Consider the following 22,659-nt stretch of genomic DNA (forward strand, 5'->3'; position numbering starts at 1 on the left):
TACGAACTTAATCACCTAATAAAACTTTAAAATTACTTCCCTTTACTTTGTTGTGGGCTTATACATTTCAGCTGTAGTCAAGAAAAGGAAGATTAAATCAAATTAGTCCTCAAAGAAGTATAAGTCCAGGACTTAAAAACTCAATGATGAACTCTATGTTGGACTCAAACTCGATGACTAGGCGCCGGTGAACTCAAAAAACCAATTAGCTGTCGAAGAGCTACAAATTTCAAGAGAGAATAATTCTTGCCTCTTGTTCACGAGAATACCGAAAGATGGACTCTAAGAGACAGCCCTACACTTTTGGAAAAGACGCCCCTCTCCCCCGCACTCCCATCAGGCGCGTGGTCGGCCCGTACCCACAGATCATTTGGCCCATCTGTACCTAGATGGTATAATAGGCTTATTAATATAGTTTACATGTATCATGATAGCAGAGTATAGTTAGCTTCATTATGAAATACTGTCAATATTTAAAAAATTTAGTAAACTTTTCTCAATTAAACTGTAAAATGGTTTCTGTTAGAATTTATTTTTCCTTTTGAGCTAGAAATTTAAATTTTCTTATTTCACAGTTCGTGATCAGGATCCAAATCCAGATGAATAAATATCCTTGAAAACTGTCTACAATATTCTTTTGTTTTTCTTAACATATTGTTTTTAAATGACAGTCTAAACAAAGTCCGGAATGTCATAGTCACTAAGAGAATTTCCAATATCCCGATCCGTTTTAGACTTCAGTTAAAGAATAGTGTAAAACCCGTTTAAAGAACAGTGAATTTGGGACTTTAAGGTCGGAGAGCGAAACAGATTTTATAAGTAACCATGAAATAACTTGCAGTTCTATCCAAAATTCCACGTTATTTTATTGAGTAACTCCAACGATTTCAGTAACAGTTCAAATACTTTAGGCCAATGCGGAGGAATTATAATGTTTCATTAATGTATCAATGAAGTCCTTTAATGAATTGTGGTCTTCTATGTAGTTTAAAAATGGAAGTAGGTATAACTTAGGTTTTTATTATGACAGTGTCCAAGGTTAATAGCTTCAGATTTTAATCGAAATCGCTAATGGCTCTTGATGTAGGCTTTGCGCGTGTATGAATGCTATTGGTTCGAATGAATTATGTTTCCGACTCCAAGGTTGAGCTTCTCTTGTTGCCCTAATCAAGAAAATATGTCAAAAAAGTGTATACTTTTTGTCATTGTAATATACTTCCAGTCAAAGATATTTTTGGTGGCACAGTTGAGTTTGTTTCGCACAGATAAAAAAAATTATATTTACGTACTGTAAGTCAGAGAAGCCTATTTCTGTTAAAGAAAACAACTAAGGTTGGATTAATAACAGTTTTTAAATCTGTAGTAATAGTTAGATATCAACTTTCTCTTTGAAATCTGCATTACGGTACTGATCGAACATTGCATATTTTGTGTTTTTAAAATTTACAGTTAAAAGTATATTTTAATAAAACTTCCAATTTCATTATCTGAATAAACTCTGATTACAGAACCCTAATGCTGTTTGATATAAGGTGGTAATATTGATTTTTGGTTAGTATTTTTTATTTCTAAATCACAACCCTTTTAGACACATTCCATTATAAAACAAAAATGTGTCTTAAAATACACGAGGGATTATAATAATTTTAATACATATGAGCAATGTATGACTAAGTCCCAAATAAAAACAGTTGAAGTAAAAAATACTATTTTCACAGTATTGTATGAGTTATAATTTCAGGGCGTGACGGTTTTTAAGACTTATAATATAAAGAAATTACACAAAATTATGTTTAAATATTACTAAATGTTAATAAAAACACTACTTTTCCAAATTGTTTATTTTTTGGACGAGGCCTTTCGAAACCAAAGGTTTCATCTTCCAGCAATTTCATGCAGATTAAAACCTTTGGTTTCGAAAGGCCTCGTCCAAAAAATAAACAATTTGGAAAAGTAGTGTTTTTATTAACATTTAGTAATATTTAAAGAATTTTCCAATTGCTCCTAGAGTCTTTAACAAAATATGTTATTTAAGGAAATACGTGATTTATAATAAACTATTATTCCTCACATTGCATTTTTAAATAATGTAATAATAAACTATTATTTAATGAAATCAATGTTTATAAACGTAAAACTTGTAATTTCCACGAGTCTTATTTCATATTGTGATAGACTCTTATATTAACAGTCTCCTTTGAATATGTTCGTAAAATGTCTCTATGTATTATTTGAAATGCCTAAAACTCTTTGTGTAATGATAAAAATAGTTTTCTTCAACGAAACAATTTCAAAAATTAAAAAATTCCTGATAGAATACGGATTGCATCATCTTAATACAAAACTCATCTTCTTGGCAATCTCAAACTTCTTAAAGCAAGTAAAGAAGCAAATGGGCGGGAAGTATAGGAAATCGATGTACACATCAATTCTCATTTCCTTAATACCAAGTCCATTAGTATGTTTACCGGCATCTAGGGAACATCGTTCCAGGAGTTACAAAGTTTGTGTTATATCGATGTAATATTACTGATAAACTCAGATTAGTTAACACAAGTATTTGCTCATCCGTTACAATTCTCACGATAAGATTCTCAATGTAAAAAAAAAACATTTTGTCAATGAGTCTTTACATCAAATGATGTATTGATGTGACTATTTCAAGGTGACAGCCTTTTATATATATATATATATTAAAACGTTTTAAAACTGTAACAATAACAACCGAAAACAGCAACAATAAATAAACTATAACAATAGAAATATCATAATAAACTATAACATAATATAACAAGAATATTAATAACAATGTTTCAAAAACAGTAACAGTAAAAATAACTATAATGACAAGATAATCTATGGCGTGCAATAACAAAGAATATGAATTATATGTAGACATTATATTAATATGTAGACAGCAAGTTAGCAGCGAAGACAACAAAAACTGATGGTTTAATATGTGAGAAATTGAATGGAGGCATTTAAGTTGGTAGCACTGCACCTTTCACTTTCCACTTCAATGTTCTCACACCATCGTGGAACAGGTCGACAGTAGAAGGCAGGTTGTTGCCGGCCCAACAATTTTTTTTATTATAGTTCATTTTCACTATTCCCCTGATTCTGTTACATATTGCCTATTCCAATACATGCACCTTGCTCCTGGCAACGAGTGACTTGCCGCTTACACCATGCACTTTGCCACTGAATGGAAAACTATTAACAAAAAAATACTGAATTGGAAGGCGGAAAAGAATAACAGATACACTGTTCTCGAGGATTGTACATGGGTCACGTTTCAAGTAAGTACGAGCATCTCGACCTGGCCAAAGCTTTTGATAAAGTCGATCATCAGATTTTATTGCAAAAACTGCATTTTTATGGCATATCATTAGGTTTTTTTAATTTTTTCAAATCTTACATTTTTGATAGGAAACAATTTGTTTTTTTATAATGGTTTCAGCTTATCAACCTTTAGTGTTCAATCAGGAGTTCCCCAGGGTTCAAATTTAGGGCCTTGCCTGTTCACTATATTAATAAATGATATAAGTAATTGTATATTCTCTTCGGGTCTTTTTCGTTTAAGGCCCAGCACAAAAGACCCTAGCTTACCTATTCAAAACTCAGATCACGCGATGCTTGCCCGCTGCGCAGCGCTTTGCGCTGCTTGCTCTTTTAGAAAAAAAATTAACTCGAGCTTGCAAAGTCCAAGTCCAGATCAACTCACCACGCTTTATTGAACAAGAAAAACTAGACAGAACTAACGAGGGTTTCATTACAGGCAAAAGATAAGCGGAGCGTGTTTATCACTGATAAGATAAGACGAGTTTATACTAGAAGTAGTACCTGGACTACTGCCCTACGAACTAATAACACAAAAAAAAAAAACGATTAAATGCACTGTCAGTCAGTTATAGTATGTTTGTAAGGTGCCGGCCCTTAAACGAAAAAGACCCTTCTCTTCTAATGCTCTTTTGTTCGCGGACGATTTAAAAATATTTAAGCAAATAAGGTCATATTCGGACGCTGACGAGCTGCAGGCCGATCTTAATAACGTTTTTAGATGGAGTACTGTAAATAAAATGTCTTTTAAAGCATCAAAATGTCAGGTAATGACTTTCAGAAGATCTCGTAATTACATAGAAAATGATTATTTTTTTAATGGAGTACTACGCAGTATCTAGAATGAACGAGAAAATTAAAGATTTAGGTATTTATATAGACTTTACTTTGTCTTTTAACTGTCATGTAGATGCGTGTGCTTCAGCAGCTAGTAGAATTAAGGGGTTTGTTATTAGACAGTTTCAATTTTAAAAATGTAGAAACTCTGATATTGCTGTATTATTCATTGGTCAGGTCGAGGCTGGAAAACGATATTATTATTTGGAATCCTATTCACGACATGTTAGAAAAAGTTCAAAAACTATTTTTAAGGTATTTATTTTTTTAATGCTTTAACATTTTTACGTACGCAGTTCCATATGACGAGTTGCTGGAGCTGTTTGGGTTCAGGAGTCTTGAATTGAGGAGGAAAGTAGCTAGCCTGATGTTCCTATACAAGCTGGTGCGAGGCTTGGTAGACGATCCTGCTAGCCTGGCCGTCTTATCTTATCGCGTACCTTCATTCAACAGTAGGAGCAACCTTCTGTTCTCAGTTCCATTCTGCCGCACGACGGCTCGTGCTTCCTCGCCACTCTACCGGGTGATGAGGTCGTACAATTTCATTCAGAGCTTATGGTCTGATGCAGACATTTCTTTTTACTCAAAAAATGTATTTAGAATTAAATGCCTCAAAAGTTTAAATTAATAATCAGCTGTGTATTACGTAATTAATTTTTTATTGTACTTATGTTTGTAACGTTTTGATATTCCATGCAATTAATTGTTTGTTCCTATTTATTTGATGTGCATATATTTATTACTCATTTTTGTTGTTATCATTGATACATTTATTATTATTGTTCTGGATTGTTATAGATTTATTTATTCTCATTCGTTAACTTATAACTTAAAAGTTATAGGTTATATAAGTTACAGGCAACAGCCTGTAAGTAAAAATTGTTTATGTTATCACATCAAATCAAATCAGATTTTTATTGCGGGAACATTCTATAATGCATGGCAAAAGTCAACTTTTCACTTGCTAGAATTTTGTCATACACCCCACAATAGATCTCATTCAGACATACAATTTACAAATTTACATACATTCCTTCAATCGCCAATGATTCCCACTTCCAGCGACGGATTTAGTCAGTCTTTTTAATTGGTGGTCTCCCAATCATATGCTAAAAAACTCGTCTACATTATAAAATGCTTGTGACACTAAAAAGCGTTTCAAACGATTTTTTAACACCTTGGGCGTTGGAGCGTTTTTTATTGAATTTGGTAATTTGTTGACATAATTTAAAACTATTTATAAAGTGAAGTGAGTGAAGAACACTCCCACAGTTAATTGTTTATATGTAATAACTGATTTATTGTAAATGGTTAATACTGTTATAAAGCATGCAAATGAAATAAAATAAAATAAAAATAAAATCATTCGGTGATGAAAGGTAAATAATGCAAAGATAACCATCTCGAGATAATCTAGACAACCCAGTCAAGAGAACATCGATCTAAGTCAATAATGTAGTTTTTTGTATCATCTGCACGGAAGTTTCGTATAAGAGCGTAGCTCGTAGCCCCTAGCAGGATAACACAGACAAAAGAACATCGATCTAAGCCAATAATGTCGTTTTTTGTATCGTCTGCAGGGAAGTTTCGTATAAGAGCGTAACTTGTAAGTCCTAGCAGGATAACCCAGTCAAAAGAACATCGACCTAAGTCAATAACGTTTTTTTTTGTATCATCTGCACGGAAGTTTCGTATAAGAGCGTAGCTCGTAGCCCCTAGCAGGATAACACAGACAAAAGAACATCGATCTAAGTCAGTAATGTCGTTTTTTGTATCATCTGGACGGAAGTTTCGTATAAGAGCGTAGCTCGTAGCCCCTAGCAGGATAACACAGACAAAAGAACATCGATCTAAGTCAATAATGTCGTTTTTTGTATCATCTGCACAGAAGTTTCGTATAAGAGCGTAGCTCGTAGCCCCTAGCAGGATAACACAGACAAAAGAACATCGATCTAAGTCAATAATGTCGTTTTTTGTATCATCTGCACGGAAGTTTCGTATAAGAGCGTAGCTCGTAGCCCCTAGCAGGATAACCCAGTCAAAAGAACATCGATCTAAGTCAATAATGTTGTTTTCTTTTTGTATCATCTGCAAGGAAGTTTCGTATAAGAGCGTAACTCGTAGCTCCTAGCAGGGTAACCCAGACAAAATAACATCGATCTAAGTCAATAATGTCGTTTTTGTATCATTGGTACGGAAGTTTCGTATAAGAGCGTAACTCGTAGCTCCTAGCAGGATAACTCAGACAAAATAACATCGATCTAAGTCAATAATGTTGTTTTTTGCATTATCTCCACGGAAGTTTCGTATAAGAGCGTAACTTGTAGCTCCTAGCAGGGTAACCCAGACAAAATAACATTGATCTAAGTCAATAATGTCGTTTTTTGTATCATCTGCACGGAAGTTTCGTGACTCGTAGCTCCTAGCAGAATAACCCAGTCAAGAGAACATCGATATGTCATTAATGTTGTTTTTTGTAGTCTTAATAAAATGAAGGTGAACTGGAGCTAAACTCAAAATTCTATTGAATAAGCCCTTCCTACCATAGCAAGTTGTGCAAAAACTCGACTGCTCCACCGTACTTAGAGATCGTGTCTATCAAATCGTAATGCACTCAATTGTGTACCGGATCAGACAATGAGACTGCCACTTCACTTATTTATAGGTGTCTCTGATGCCGAAGCGACGTAAATGTTTCATTTTGAGCTTCATCATCGTTGTCGACTTTCTTTAGATCTCTCCAGACGAACATGACTCCAGATTCCAGGAGTCTCTTCTGAGACATCGTCAAATACCAGACGCTGCAAAAAAGGATGGTGAACTGGAGCTAAACCCAAAATTCAATTAATAATTAAAAATTAATGAATTAATATTGATTATTACGGACTGAATTAAAGAACAAAACTCTGTTCGCTACAACCAACTAGTGAAGTATAAATTAGTTTTGAAGTCTGCATGTTACGATAGCTATCCACCTGTGGGAGAAATTAAATTACACGTATTTTAATGTATTGCTACTAATATTTACACTAAGAAATGATCACCAGAAACATCGCATATTATGATATCTGTATGCATTTTCTTTATTAAAATTCAATATTTATGAATGAATAAATACCTTTTGATCAATATCAATTGAAAAATCAGTACAACGTATAAGATATATAAGTTTTTATACAACAATGTGTGTCTAAGATAAACGGATAGTTTAATAACTGGATAGTTATAAATAAACTACGGAGGAGTCTAGAAATTGGTTGCAAGATAAAACCATTTTTGTCTAAGATTATCAGATAGCTTATGAAAACTAGTTATAAATAAACTACGGAGGAGTCTAGAAATTGGTTGCATGATAAAACAATTTGTGTCTAAGATTATCAGATAGCTTATAATAACTAAATAGTTATAAATAAACTACGGAGGAGTCTAGAAATTGGTTGCATGATAAAACAATTTGTGTCTAAGATTATCAGATAGCTTATAATAACTAAATAGTTATAAATAAACTACGGAGGAGTCTAGAAATTGGTTGCATGATAAAACAATTTGTGTCTAAGATTATCACATAGTTATAATAACTGGATAGTTATAAATAAACTACGGAGAATTCTAAAAATTGATTGCATGATTGTAGTCTAACTCTCCCGTCTAAAAAGGAACTTTAATACGCCCCTCGTAATTACCTTGTTCTTTGTCTGTTTCAGATCGTCAACCGAAAATAGACCGACTGCTGAACATGCCAGGTCACGAAAGGCCTTCAGTATTATTTTGGACGCCTTTATTACTTTTTCAGTACGTGTCGTCTTATTCCGGTCACGATATGGCGGTCACAACCGTTAACCGAACCGAAATAATGATATTTTCTTTCCAGTGTAACTGGACTATGGAAGAGAAGTAGTGTCGAAATCTACAAATAGTACAAATAGTTCTTTCCATCCAACAGCATTTTTTGTTTGAAGTGGTTACCAATAAACAATAAAAAGCCAAACATATTTTTTTTATTTCCGCAGACTTCAAAACAGTAGTAGGATCGTTCAATATAGAATCTCAGTGATGATTTTAAAACATCCAGAACAATGTTGTTTTCAATGACAAATATCCACAAAACTTCCTCTCTAGAAGAATAACGCGAATAATTGTACCTCTTGTATGAGCCACATTTAATTTTTGAATATACTCTTCAGCCATTCTTTCTTTAAGTACATGTATATTCGCATCCCTACATTTAACATGACAACGTTCACAACGAACTGGAAAGGTTTCCATAATAATCATATGTATGGGTTACGTGAATTTACTGAGTGCGTTCTCGAAACGTATCAGCGTATAAAATTTTAAATAACTTGTGTTTATGATTTTTCCCCTCTCAGTATTGTGCGTGTAAGTGGTAAAAAAACGTTTATTTAAAATTCCACAAAAATTCAATGTAACTTTATGCAATTCAGACTAGAACAGTTTAGTTTTACATTACTCTAGACATATTGGTGGATTTAGGTGGATCTAGTGTGGATTTAGAGCCAAGGAGGCTGATTTCACAACCAATAAAATTCACATACATTAATCCTGGTCTCCTAAGGGTGTAAACACCAAGAGGTCAGGACCACCTCAATACTAACATGAGTCACTGGTTGCTCTTAGGATCTGGAAGCCCATGGATACTTTAAGATGTTGAGAGTTCCAATATGTCTAGAGCTGGTAGCTTCTAGAAGTTGAAATATAACAAAGACTAAGATGATGAAATCTCTAGGTCTGAAAAGTTGGCCTTCCAAAGACTATAAATAGAAACCGTACAAAGGCCGAAATGTTCTATATGCAGAAAGTTTCTAGAGATTGAGATACTGAAGAGGCCTTAAGCTGTCAGAGATCGGAAGTTTCCATTGACTACAGGTTTCTAGAGACCACTATCTCTAAAAGATAAGGAACTGTTAGAGTCCGGGATCTTTCGAGAGCAAGAGCTCTGTCATCGGAAGCTGCCATATACCAGAAGCTATACGATGAAGACTTCTAGATGTGATTCAGCTACGTACAGATACTTTTGTACAGCTTTCCCAGAGACACAGATCACAGAAGTTAGATTAATCCAGCCAATGCGGTGATAAAAGCTGAATAGTTTAAAGTATTTGTGGAGGAAGAGCTTCGAGATCCTAGTAACCTGGAGGTAGTATAAACTGCTTGCTTCTGAAAAGTTGTTGACCTAGACGTTGTATACTGTGTACCTTTAGAACAGTTTGAGATGTCAGGTGGTTAAGTGGTGAAATATTTGTACTATAATAGCACTCTGATATGTTCTGTTGCAACTTTTCTCAATAAGAATGTCATTTTACAGCGTTCGACTCGATTTTACCGCCCCCTGATATTAACGCTGAAACTCGTGTATGAATACAATGTGCAACAAAGTTAGCTACACATCATTGAAAATTACAAAGCATTAAAGGAAATGTTAAAGTTGAGTAAATAGTATCCATTTTATATATATTATAAACATTCTAAATGTTTATAAAACTAATGTTAATAAACACAGCAAGTCAGTTCAATAAATTTGTGACGGAATTGCTCTTATTGCATCCTGGCAATTAATGCATTAAATAACGATACATGCATAATAGTAATAAAAATTACAAATTATTGAATTTATATATTTTATAGACAACTTTACGTTGTCACGAAAATTGGTACTAGGCGTAGGACTGTTATTCATACAGGACAAATTTACAAAAAGGTATTTCATATTGGTTGCTGCACTAACAAGTAATAAGTTATAATACTATGACCCAACACTCTTGACCATTGTATTTTGTCAAGAGATCACATTGAAACCCAAGGAAACGAAGGTGTTCTAATAAATAATCTGGATAACCTAGTCAATATAAATGAAAAGATACATTTTATTATTCTGATAGTCTTATGAAAAAGTTCATACTGATTCATTCTAATAGTTTTAAGGACTGAATTTTATATTTTTTGTCAAATGTATGCCGTTGAGAGAGACAGACAAGTAACATATATTGTTAACAAATAAATAAAAGGGCTTTGTACAATTAAAATTTAAATGCGCAGCTACAAGCTACAAAGACTTTTCTGCTATATTTAAACGAAATCTGACGGATTCTCAAATAAGTAGAACTTCCAGACATCACCGCCAGATCGCAGGCAGTACCTCTCCAAAAATATTGTGCTTCCATTATTATCCGAATAGATGGCAGATCCTTGGTGTGTTTCATCTTTGATGTTTACTTAAGCTTAACACTGCTTCAATTATCAATACCACTTCGTCTCAGATGTGATTTGAAGGAAACTGAAGGTTGTCATAGATTTATCATTAGTAATTTAGTGTATTATTGCGTTTATAAAAACATTTAATTTCACATAGTAAACTACTCTAAAAACTTAAAAAATTCTGAAACCTTGTTAAGAAATATAATAAATAATAAATGTATTAGACATTATCCTCTCAACGCTTCCGGTGGACTGATGTAATATAGATAATATGAAGTAGCCTAAATGTAAATATCTGTTTCGTTAACAAAGTTTTTGTATTTATATTTTAATTCTTGCCCCATGCATGCACAAGATTCGTTAGGTCATTATTTATTTATATAATATACGCTGTTTTGTAGAAAACGGAACAATACTAAACCATTTATGTTCAGCAAATGTATTCAGAGACAATGGGCACTACCCTTTGAAACAGATCAATTTAATTTTTCCTTTAACACACTGTGCTATATATGTAACAATAATTTTTTTTAAACTAAGTAAGTAGTAAAGTTTCACACTGTCTAGTAAAAATGTTGAACTGGTTGTTGTGGAAAATTTCAAAATAAGGAAACTATTTTAAACCATTTAATTTCTTTCTGAGTTTGAATTTACTTTCAGTTTTTAAGAATTTATTGAAATGACTGATCGGATTACTAAGATAAATAAATCTACTAACAGAACAGCTGGGTTGACAATATTTTTACATTTTTACATTGTATGCAAAGCAGTTGTTCTGCCAAGAATGCAGCTAGGAAAAAATTGGGTGGGGGGTCCAGAAAACTGATATTTTTTCCAAAGTGGACAGAGTAAGGCTCTATTTTGTTCCTTAAAAAGTTCTTAACCCGTTTCTTTGTTGAAAAGATCTTTCAGAATTAAATGTGGGTTATACTGAATTATTTAAATCAAAATAATCGTTTACTAAAAAAGTAATCAAGTTTTTGGCGGTTCAGACCCCTTGGACTCCCTTGCTGGCTACACAGTTGTATATATACCTTATTACTCTATGCTTGTGTCCTGCTAAGTTTTTTTGTTTATTTTTTAACACTGGTTAACACATTTCATTATTCTAAATGATTGCCCTTCTTGCAAGCAAGTATTTTAAACCATTACCATTAATAAAAAAAATTGCTATCTTATATTTAATAATGCACTTGAGGATTTCTTAACCAAATTTTGTTCTTTCTCCAATATTCCCAAAATCCTCCATGTTTTAAGATTTGATTAAGCAATCCTAATCGAGGTCTGCAATCAAAATTTGGTTTTGATATTTAAAAAATATTTTTTTTAACAGGGAAATTGAAAAACAATAAATAAACGAGGAATTTTAGGCATATGAAGTAGTATTTAAGGCTTTTATAATCAGGTCCGTGAACAAATTATAAAGAAAATGATCGTTTTTTACATTATAAAAATAAAAATAAGAAGGAATATCATGTCTTTTATTCACACAGAAAGTTCATTTTTTAAGGAAGTAGGACTTTTCCGGAGATTTGCCATCGTTCAGTGATACAAAAAAAACAGTAACACGACGATTCGAGATCTGCAATCTGATTTCTTCTTCAGGTGAATAACTAACCTAACACATTATTAAAATTAATGGGCCAGTCGTAGGTAGCTGGTCACTAAATGCAGAACTATTGTGATCTGTATTCTGTAGCTCAGTTTGAATAATTAGTGTTGTGTTTTTTTGCTACTAAGTGCGTGTTTTAGAGTTAGTTGAGTTGATACACAATATTGTGGTTGTGATTGCTTACTTATTCGTGTCACAACGCTCGTATGATTTGTGTATTTTAACCTAGATATTATTTATGTATCAGGTTAGTTATTCACTTGAAGAAGAGAAGAGAAGAAGAGATCAGATTGTAGATCTCGAAACGTAGTGTTACTGATTTTCTTTCTTACCACTGAACGGTGGAAAAGGTCCAGACACTTCTTGTATCCTTCGTAATCCTTTCAATCGTCAAAACAAACTTCAAGGAAAGGGATTTATTTACATCAGCGATATTTTATGAAAATCTTTCATTTCCTTAAATTATATGTGATACAAAAATAGAAACTTCTTAAACAATAAATCAGTATAAAAAGCTTACTGTCGGGATATAGCAAAGCATATTACATTTTTATCTTGAGTCGTTTTAAAATGGCCTTGGTTACAATATTGCCTAAATTGCCAATTACTCTGTAATTACACTGTGGAGTGATGAAAAACGTTTCTTCGTATTCAGAAAAGTATCTTCAAAGGCTCTTATTTATACATTCAGATAGATTAGATAGATTTCCGGTCTAGTTAAAAAAGATCTGGTATTTAAAAACTTGAGGATACTCAACCACCTCGCTCCTGAGTGTAGAGTACACTACCTCTGGAACACAAGTAAAGAAACCCCGCTGTTGTACTGGTTCTTAAAATTACCCAATTTTTACTAAATACATATACAAATATATAATAGTGTTCAGCGAAGGTTGTCGCAAACGTCTATACCACTTCATAACAGCTGATGCATGTATACTGACAAATTTAACGTTTGTTTCTTCCAGCATAAATTTAAAGTAGTCGTGCTCGCTTATACGTTCACTGTTTGCATAGAAAAAACATTGTTGTAAGTAATGTTTACAAAAATTATTTGTTAATTTTATTTTAATATTTCGAAATACAAAATTTTGTTTATATTAAAGAAAATTACATAATTATGTTGTTCCTTTGTTTGAAGATGGTTTTTGACGATAGAAGGATTGTAAAGGATACAGGAAGTGTCCAGACATTTGCCATCGTCCAGTGACATAAAAATTCAGTAACACTACGTTTCAAGATCTGCAATCCGACCTCTTTTTCAGGTAAATAACTAAACTAACGTATAATTCAAATCTAGGTTAAAATAAACGAATCATACCATAGCGTTGTGACACGCATAAGTAAGAAATCCCAATCCCTATGTTATGTGTCAACTTCACTAACTCTAAAACATGTGCTTAATAAAAACTAAACTCAGCACTAACTATTAAAACTGAACTACAGAAGCTCAAAATAATTCACCAGCCGACCAACCACCTACGACTGACCAAAGGCCTATAGTAAATGGCAATCGTCAAGGCAGAAACAAGATAGCGCCAAGAAGGAGGAAACGGGAGTGGACCTTCTGGTTGATTGGTTCATTCCAGATGAACTTCTTAAAACCACATTGTGCATTGTTTTATTACAAGCATGTAATCTGTTTGGTAATTTTTGTTTTCTTTTTAGTTCATTTTTTAGAATTGGCAACCAAAGTGGCCTAATCACGACTGACTTGTTAGTCTGGCAATTTGATTTGGCCAACCGTCAGTCGGCTTAAAAATATCTGTGTTATTTTCTTTAATATTAACAAAATGGCGTTTGTTCAAGTCAAATAACAAAAAAACAGTATAGTTATAAAAAATGTACAAGACACAAATTATTTGAACAATTTTATTATAATTCCAACATTAACTTGTTTCAACGAAATCCGTCAATGCATAAGCGAGCAACACCACTTTTAAGGTACGCTTGCACAAGCTGGGAGATCAAACATTTTGTATTTTCAAAGGCATCAGCTGTTTTACCTAGATTATAAAAACTTTACAGGTTACTAGCTTACTAATAATTATTCCAACGTTACTTTTTTAACGAAATCTGTCAAACGCATAAGCGAACACGACCACTTTAAAGATGCGCTAGCACAAGGCAGGAGAGCCAAACATGTCACAGTTGAGAGGTGTCAGTTAGTTGTTTGTTGCTGCTGGATTGTGAAAGCGTATCTTTAAAGTGGTCGTGTTCGCTTATGGCTTGATGGATTTCTAAGGAAAATGTACCGTTGTAATTTATATAAAAATTTGAAAATATTTGGTACTACCTATCTTGTCAATTTTGTATAACTGATTTAATACAGCTGATACATATAAAAGGCAATATGTTTGCTGCTCCTAGGCTGTAAATGTTTACCTTTAAAGTGTACATTTTCGTGCTCACTTATTCATTGACGGATTTTGTTGCAAAACGTACCGTTGGATTTGCATTAAAATTACTAAATATTTGGTATCTTATACATTTTTTATTAATATAATGGTTGTTTTGTTGTTTGACTTTAAAGACTTTCAACAGACGCCATTTTGTTACTATTAAAGCAAATGATATAATTATTTAAAATCTTTTCTTATGCATTAATATTTATGGTTGAATATGAGATATGAATATTTAAAAAAAAAAGAAACTGGCGGCTAGCGGCTAAACGAGATATTTTTTATTTATGTTTATATGACATTGATTGTTTGAATTTCTGTGTACTATAATCCACAGAGGTGTGTGATACCCTTTTGTGAACACCATGTATTCTAAGAACATCCAATACTTAGACGTATTTATGTATTGACTAACCTGGTATATTCCTAAACTCAGCCTATTGATGATATGGCAAAAAATACGTGGCTGTTTCCACTGAAGTTTTGAAACCTTCGTCTTACATCTCCTGACTTATAGCTCTATAGCTATGATCTATAGTCTGGAATCTTGACCTAACTCCTAACTTGTCGGTCTAGAGGATACTAAGAGTTTGAACATTTACCATCGTTATGTTATATAAATTTATCATTACGTTTCGAGGAATGAAATCTATCCTCATCCTCAGGGTGTCAACATCAAATGTACAGGATGGCTAAACATGTACAAAAAACATAAAACTGAAAAGCATGGGAAAAAAAACGTGCCACAGGCTAAACTACAGTTTAAAATAAAATTGTATGTGTAAAAAAAACAAAGTAATAATTCACTGGTACGGTAACAGCATAGATTCCTGACCGGCGAGAATTACTGGTAAGGAAAGACAGTGAACAGAACCAACAACACTACACAACATATGTCACACGCGCTATGAAAGGTGGATGACTGGGGAAAAAAATCAATTTTGTGCACTTCCTTCACTCAAACCGGGGGTTATCTGAAACAAAAAGATCAGAAAGGCAACGGTAAAGTGAGAGAGGTAAAGGTCTAGGGTCTTATGTTTTGGTTCTGGTTCTCATAAAGTCATGGTATGAGTATGAAATTTATTTAGTGAGGTTTCTTTGATTTTTAAAACATTTATACAGTTCCTAGTTAATTATTTTCTTAATAGCTAGCCAAAGTGGCTTAACTTGGTTCAATTAGAGTTTGATCTGCTACTTTTATGTAGGAGCTTCAATACATTTACGTTTTGTTAGAATTCCCCTCACGGTGTATTATGGCGTTATTTACCTGAGAGGTATCAGCCTATTGAAGGTTCCAGTTACTTGGTATTTTCTGTATCGAGGGGCTCACAGTCTCTGGACTCTGGGAGTTCCCGATACTGATAATTCTAAGCCTAACTTGTGACTGTGGGTCTTTTTGGAAGATCTCTACATATTGGATTTCCTAATATATAGACGTTCCACACGTATAAAAGGTTAAAGCTTCTAAAGGTTCCTCTGGAGCGTTCTGGTCCCTCGAAGATGCGTGCCTTTAGAGAATTTCCCACTAAAGCCCCAGTCATCTGGAGCTTCTATCTTCTAAAAAATAACTTTTCTCCGGATGCTACCAGATTCTAGAACCCCTCAGACTTTTAAAACACCTGGCCTTTAGGGACTACTATTCTGTGGTAGCTCCTGCCATCTTGAAGATTTTAAGATGTACGTTCTTCTAAAGTTATAGAAGACTCAAGAATTCTGTACCTTACTAAATACCTACTCCGAGCTACCAGCCTTTAAAAGAATGGTCACTGACGTCTTCCAGGAATCCACTTCTAAACGCGTTTGGTCTCTACAAAATGGAATTTCTTCACAAGACCTCTGGGAAGGTTTTACCTCCCTCCTAGGTACTTTTATCCTAGAGCTCGTCTCTATTGATAACAGAAGTGTTCAAATATATTTTTAAGCCATTTAAAATTAAAACAAGGATGTTTTTATTCAAATTTTGTGTGGATATTTCGTTTAACCCTTTAAGAATATTTTCACCAAAAATAGACATTCTAGGCATGAACCGAAATATATGTAAACTAAAAAATTATTAACTCAGTATTTTTATTAAAAACGTTAGATTAGCGCACAAAAGGAGTACAAAACAATGTTTACATAAATACCCTGTAAGAAACAAAATGTGTACATTTTAACCTAAATTGACATGCACGTTGTATGGAAGGGACTTTGGTCAAGAAGCAATGGGTTAATAGCTCCATTGTTAATTCCGATATCCACAATACTATTTTGAACGCAATATGAATCTACTAAATGAAAAATAAATTTGTACGAGCCATTTTATGACACCCATTTTAACAAAACACAATTATTGAGCTTTTTGTAGTATACAAAATCAAATTGGCTAATATGTTGGGTCAAACATATTTTAATATGAATGTATATATGTTTTAGTATTTTCAACGCACAAACGGTAAGGAAAATTAGCATGGATATTTTAAAAAGATATGCTTGCGACAAAAGAACGTTTTTAGAGACAAAGAGAAACCTCTCAGAGAGTAAGATCAGATAATACATCAGAGTCTTAAAACTTATAGAGATATGTAACATTGAGTGGTCGGAAAATTTACTTTAATGATCGAGACTTAGCAATATAAGTTTCACTCGGTCGGGAAGTTCCAGAGGCCGTTCCTCTTTGATTTATTCTGCAACTTTCACGTATCCGAGGTGTTCTAGAAGCTAGAACCCTCTACAGATCTTCCTGAGTCAAAATGTATTCAGAAATGGCATACTTTCTGTTGCTGGAATTTTACAATTGAGATCGATAGATCGAAAATGGTTGGAAAGGGAACCTTTAGATGCCGGGAGCCAACAGAATCAGGTTTCCTGAAGGCCATAGGCATTTCCCAATTTCTTTCCAAAATTTTCAGAGTGTCTGAGTAGTTCTATAAACAGTATCGTACTTATGCGTGAAATTCCCAGATAATTTAAAGGTCTCTTAGAATCAAAGAACTGGATGTTAGAACCATGAAGAGGGCAGGATCTTTTCAATAAACAATACAGGATCTTCAGAGGCCGATCCTACTAACCAAGAGTTTCTATAAGTTTAGATGTCGTGAACTGCCAAGACCAAGAAGCTCCAGAAGGTCGAAAACATCCAAAAAGATTCCAAGTAGACAGCTTTTGGTGACAAAACAGTGTTTTGGAACATTTTGGTTGTTTACCTTTTAGCTGAGTTTCATAATATAAGTTCCCAAATACTCTAAATACTGGAAACTCCAAAAGTCCAGAAGTTACAAGATTCTGTAGGGCGGCAGCGAGCTCATAATGACCGAAGTTCCCAGAATTTGGGAGATTACAGTAGTTCGGATCTCAGAGGCCGTGGAATTTCTTGTCAGAGATCTCTAACTCTAGGAATTCTCTAAGTCTACACACTTTCCGTATCCGGAAACTCACACAGATCAGGTGCCTCCAGAGATTTTTAGCTCTCAGATAGGGGGGGGGAGTTCCATAATCTAGAGTGTGTGATTATAATAGTAAAACAGATTCCGGAGGCGAGAACGTCCCAGAAAACTTGTTCTACTGTATAGAAACTTCTACATATGTAGGATGCTCCAACGACCGATGTCTGCCAGAGGCCGACATTATGAAGAACCCATGGCCCAAGAACTAATTCTAGAGATACGCGTCCTCCAAATTTTAGAATATTTTAAACGCAAACGTCCGTAACATAAAAAACTTATAAAAGATATCTCAAAGCTACCACAATCCGTTACTACCGTACACTGAACAGTACAGGTCAAATGCACTAAGACATCCACTACAACCAAATATATGAGGAGATATTTCCTCATATATTTTTCCGTCCAGAGATCGTCCGTCAATGTACTGAATTAATCAATACATAAACAACTCTTAACCATACATAAAGTAAATTTCGTGTAGCAGAAAATCATCGAGGGGGTAGCGGGTCCAAGGCAATACTGGGTTAAATTAGTTCATACTAATTCTGTAAATAAAGTAAGGGAACGATAATACGTTTTATTTACAATATATTTATATATGAAATCCATCTCCCTCAATCTAGTTCCTCTGGGAAGTCACACGTTGCTTCTTTCGGTTTTCCAACTCCTCGTAGCAGTGTTGAAACTGTCCGAAACTGGAAGGTACTTCAGCTGGTCGGACACATTTTTGTTTTATGTGTTCTATTGATGTAAAGTGATGCCCTTTTAGGTTGCATTTTTAGCTTAGGAGGCAGGAGAAGTCACAAAGACTACAGTCAGGAGAATATTGTGGTAGAGAAATGACAGGAATGTTTTTTATTTGTCAAAATCTCAGTAACTAATAGCACATTGTGATAAGGCGCATCATGGTGCAGCATCAAGTTGTCTTTGATAGCTGGTGTCACGCGCATGACTATTATTTTCCTTAAGGCTTTTTAATGATTTTACGATAAAAGTATTGATTTACTGTGTCCTGTAGGCAAAAAACTCATTATGAACAATGCCATTGGAATCAATATATAAATCAGTTTGGATTTGCTCATTAATACTTTTTTCGGGCGAGGTGAATTGGAAGTGTGTCATTCTTCGCTCTGACGTTTTGTTTATGGGTCGTACTAAAAGATCCAAGACTCGTCACCGATGATAACGTGTTTAAAAAAAATCATTATATCTTTCAATTCATCCAAAAAGATCTCACCAAACTTCCGTTCTGTTACTTTCTCATTTTTTTGAACGCACATCAAAAACATGTTTTGCTGGAAGTTTGTTTACAACTCCCTTAGCAGACTAATGAAATTAATAATCAATGTTGATCTGCTCTTTGGCTAAACATACGACTACTTGTCAGAGTTTCAGTGTTGCCAGTTTGGTAGATAAAGAATCAGTCTTATTACTTTATTTACTGAAATCGTTGAATTCATTCAATCAAATATCATTCAATGTTGGAGAAAAATTGTTTTCTAAGAGTTTATTTATTTTATTGATACTTATAAAAAGATACAAAACGTATCTTTCTAAACTCCAACCATTCTAAAATGAATTAGGAGATAAAGTGATCATCAGTAAAATGGATCAGGAGATAAAGTGACCATCAGTAAAATTGGATCAGGAAATAAAGTGACCATCAGTAAAATGAATCAGGAGATAAAGTGACCATCATTAAAATGGATCAGGAGTTAATGTGACCATCAGTAAAATAGATAAGGAGATAAAGTGACCATCAGCAGAAAAGATCAGGAGATAAAGTGGCCATCAGTAGAATGGATCAGGATATAAAGTGGCCATCAGTAAAATAAATAAGGAGATAAAGTGACCATCAGTAGAATAGATCAGGAGATAAAGTGACCATCAATAAAATGGATCAGGAGATAAAGTAAATATCAGTTATCTCAAGCGTGGGGTATACCATTCAAAGATGATACGGTTGTGAGGTTACGGTTATCCAGCGAGAAATTGTGTGCAGAGTCGCGGGTAACTGCTAGTTTTCCCACAAGTGAAAGATTTTCCCCTACTTCTTTAAAATACGCGTCCTTAAGTTGGGATCTTCCTCATCGTAACTTTTACCACACATTAGTCTCGCCTATAACTCGCCTGACCCGTCACCACTACATAGACCGCATATAGTGACTGCAGTTTCGGAAAGTTGGGAGATTCGTGGCGGACCGGCCCCATTCAGGTCGGCTGGGTGCACTTATGAATGGATGAATCAATAGTAGACGCAGTCGCAGCTTGTCGACCAGCGCCCGCGCCACCTTCTCAGTCGCGACCTCCATCTTGGATGGACTTCGTCGACTCTGCGCGCCGAGTCTGTAAGTCTCTGTTTTTAATTATTTTCTTTTAAAATTACACTTAAAAACAACTATTTAAGGTGTTATAATAAACACTGTGACGTGCTGTATTCTTTTGTCAGTCTGTGTTGATTTCAACACTTCCACCTAACAGTAATAAAAATGAATCAACGTTAATGTTTTGGTTTATTTTGGTTAGGTTTTAACACAACATGACTTTTCTATGTTTGCACTGTGTTTGTTACGATTTATGATGAAATTTCAAGGTTTTTTTCCCTCATCTCACACCCCTGATGATGTCGATGATTGTTAGCAAGAGGTGGCGAGGGCGGCAAGGTGTTGACGGGTGCCGCCTTAATGACAAAAACATACTGCACACTTGTGTGATTTCGAACACAATAGGAACTTTACTTCATCTCGTACACGGCACTATTAGTATATCCTAGCTGTTATTATTAATATATTTCTAAGTAATGTTTTCAAAAATATAATATTAATCGTTAGATAATAAGTTTACATTCACGATGAAACTGCGATGATTCTAATGTCTACGAAGTGAATATAAATCACTCTTCTATCATTTACTGTTAATACATGTACATGTTATAGTTTTAATTCTCTCTGGTTGGAATTAGATCATCATTTTTTTATTTTTTAAATCAATTTTTACGATAGAACGCTTTGATAGAATAAATACACAAGAGTGAAAATGCAATTTAACACTGAAAATAAATCATCTTCTATATATACTGTAAAATGCATAAAGTTTACCGAAGATATATCATTTGTTTTGGCCGTTTTTATATTTGAGTATCCTGGATTAATTAGTATCTTTGTTATTCAAAGCAGAGTCCATTAAATACAATATAAAATAAAAGCATTATGGTGTAATATGACAATATTAAATAAAATTGGTCATGCCATAAATAACACAGGGCAGAATGGTAAAGGCACTACAATAAAGCCATCATCTGTTACTCTTATTTAATATTATGATTTCACTTCCAATCTGTTCCTACTATCTAAATACAACCAGAGTCAATTAATACAAGCAGTTACTGTGTACTCAAACAAGAAACTTCTGTCAACGTCAAGCACTTTCAGCTCATTGTTATTGATAGTGATAGTGTGGAATTCTGCCTCTGTACCTGCCCCGCCTCACTTCAAACACGCCTGGTAACTCTTAGTCTGCAACAGGGTAGTCTTCAGAAACCCCTACTTTGATAATAGTTATAATGACTATTTCCATGTCAACGGTACATCAGTTATATTGGTAACAAACTTTGACACTCTATATTACAATAATGAAAATTATACTATTGCTTAACAGAATTCCTATATATAAAATATTCTTATGGTATTCAGCATTATAAACTCCAACAGTCTGGCACATTAAACATGATATGTTTATTACTTTTCCTCCTGCTTTGTGACTGCAAGAGTTTGAAATTGTATTGTTACTTGCTTCTGAAATAAAATATAAAAATATATACTTGTTTATACAAATTTTTTCTCTTGACAAAATAGCAACTCCCCAAAATTTTATCGGTGAGTTCATAAACACTCAGTGTAATCAGAATAGAACAAATAAAGTCCTTAAATATAGTTACAAAATAGGTTTTAAGAGAATACATGTAACAAAAGTTTTAAACAATGCTGAAAGACAAAATAGAATGATGTGATAAATATATTCTTTAATACATAAATATACGTATTTGAATTATTTTAAATATTGGATAAAATCACGTCAAGAGAAAATTTTGAACAGAAACCGAGAGTGGATAACACATTTATGAAGCATTTAAATTCTGCAATAAAATCAATTATTAGAAAGATATTTTAAAATATATTGCAAATTGAAATAAATTCATTACATTCACGCTCACATACGCGTTCACGCCCACGCGTCTCCACCCACCTACACATAGGGCGCCCACAAACTGAAATATAAAATAACGCAAACTTTCCTGGTACAGGAGCAGATTTGGGTAATCATCCTTGTTAAATGTATACTATATGTCACGTGATTTGACTTTATATGGAGAATTTCAGCCCGATCAAGAAATGAAAAGTGGTTCCGTTAAGTAATGTATTTATGGATAAATGAAATAAAAAACCTTTTACATTATAACATATGTAACATTGATAGCAGCTATTTTTACTTAGATCTAACAAATACATTAGCTTCTGATATTAGTTATTTTCTAAAATGTACTTCGCACATAAGCATAGTTGTGCGTGGGAAGGGTCACTATTGATAATTGCACTATAATTTTTACACTCTATCCCGTATTATACCACCTGTAGACTAAGGTGCCAAGAAGTTCCGAAAATCGGTTGATAATATATGAGGTAATTTTTTATATATTCATTAATACTTATTCCATTAGGTTTGCTTATTAGGATAGTAAATTTAGGTGGTTATTTATAAGTATTAAAACAAAAGCGATTTTCGGAATTCTTGATATAGTTTATTTTTGTGTTTGGATTTCAATTGTGTAATT

General features: G+C 33.7%; 2 protein-coding genes across 3 annotated transcripts in view; both read left to right on the forward strand.

Moving 5' to 3' along the window:
• Positions 1-275: 275 nt before the first annotated feature.
• LOC124358110 (uncharacterized protein DKFZp434B061-like) overlaps positions 276-22,659 on the forward strand; it is a 50,264-nt gene continuing 27,880 nt past the window's right edge. The window contains exons 1-2 of the mRNA XM_046810404.1: positions 276-381; positions 4,473-4,699. Coding sequence (XP_046666360.1) covers positions 276-381; positions 4,473-4,699 — 333 coding nt within the window. The remainder of the gene's footprint in view (positions 382-4,472; positions 4,700-22,659) is intronic.
• LOC124356686 (neuroendocrine protein 7B2) overlaps positions 20,064-22,659 on the forward strand; it is a 120,893-nt gene continuing 118,297 nt past the window's right edge. For both annotated transcript variants that reach the window (XM_046807828.1, XM_046807829.1), the window contains exon 1: positions 20,064-20,176. The gene's annotated coding sequence lies outside the window, so the exon portion shown is untranslated. The remainder of the gene's footprint in view (positions 20,177-22,659) is intronic.

This window comes from Homalodisca vitripennis, chromosome 3 (assembly GCF_021130785.1).
Source record: "Homalodisca vitripennis isolate AUS2020 chromosome 3, UT_GWSS_2.1, whole genome shotgun sequence".
NCBI lineage: Eukaryota > Metazoa > Arthropoda > Insecta > Hemiptera > Cicadellidae > Homalodisca > Homalodisca vitripennis.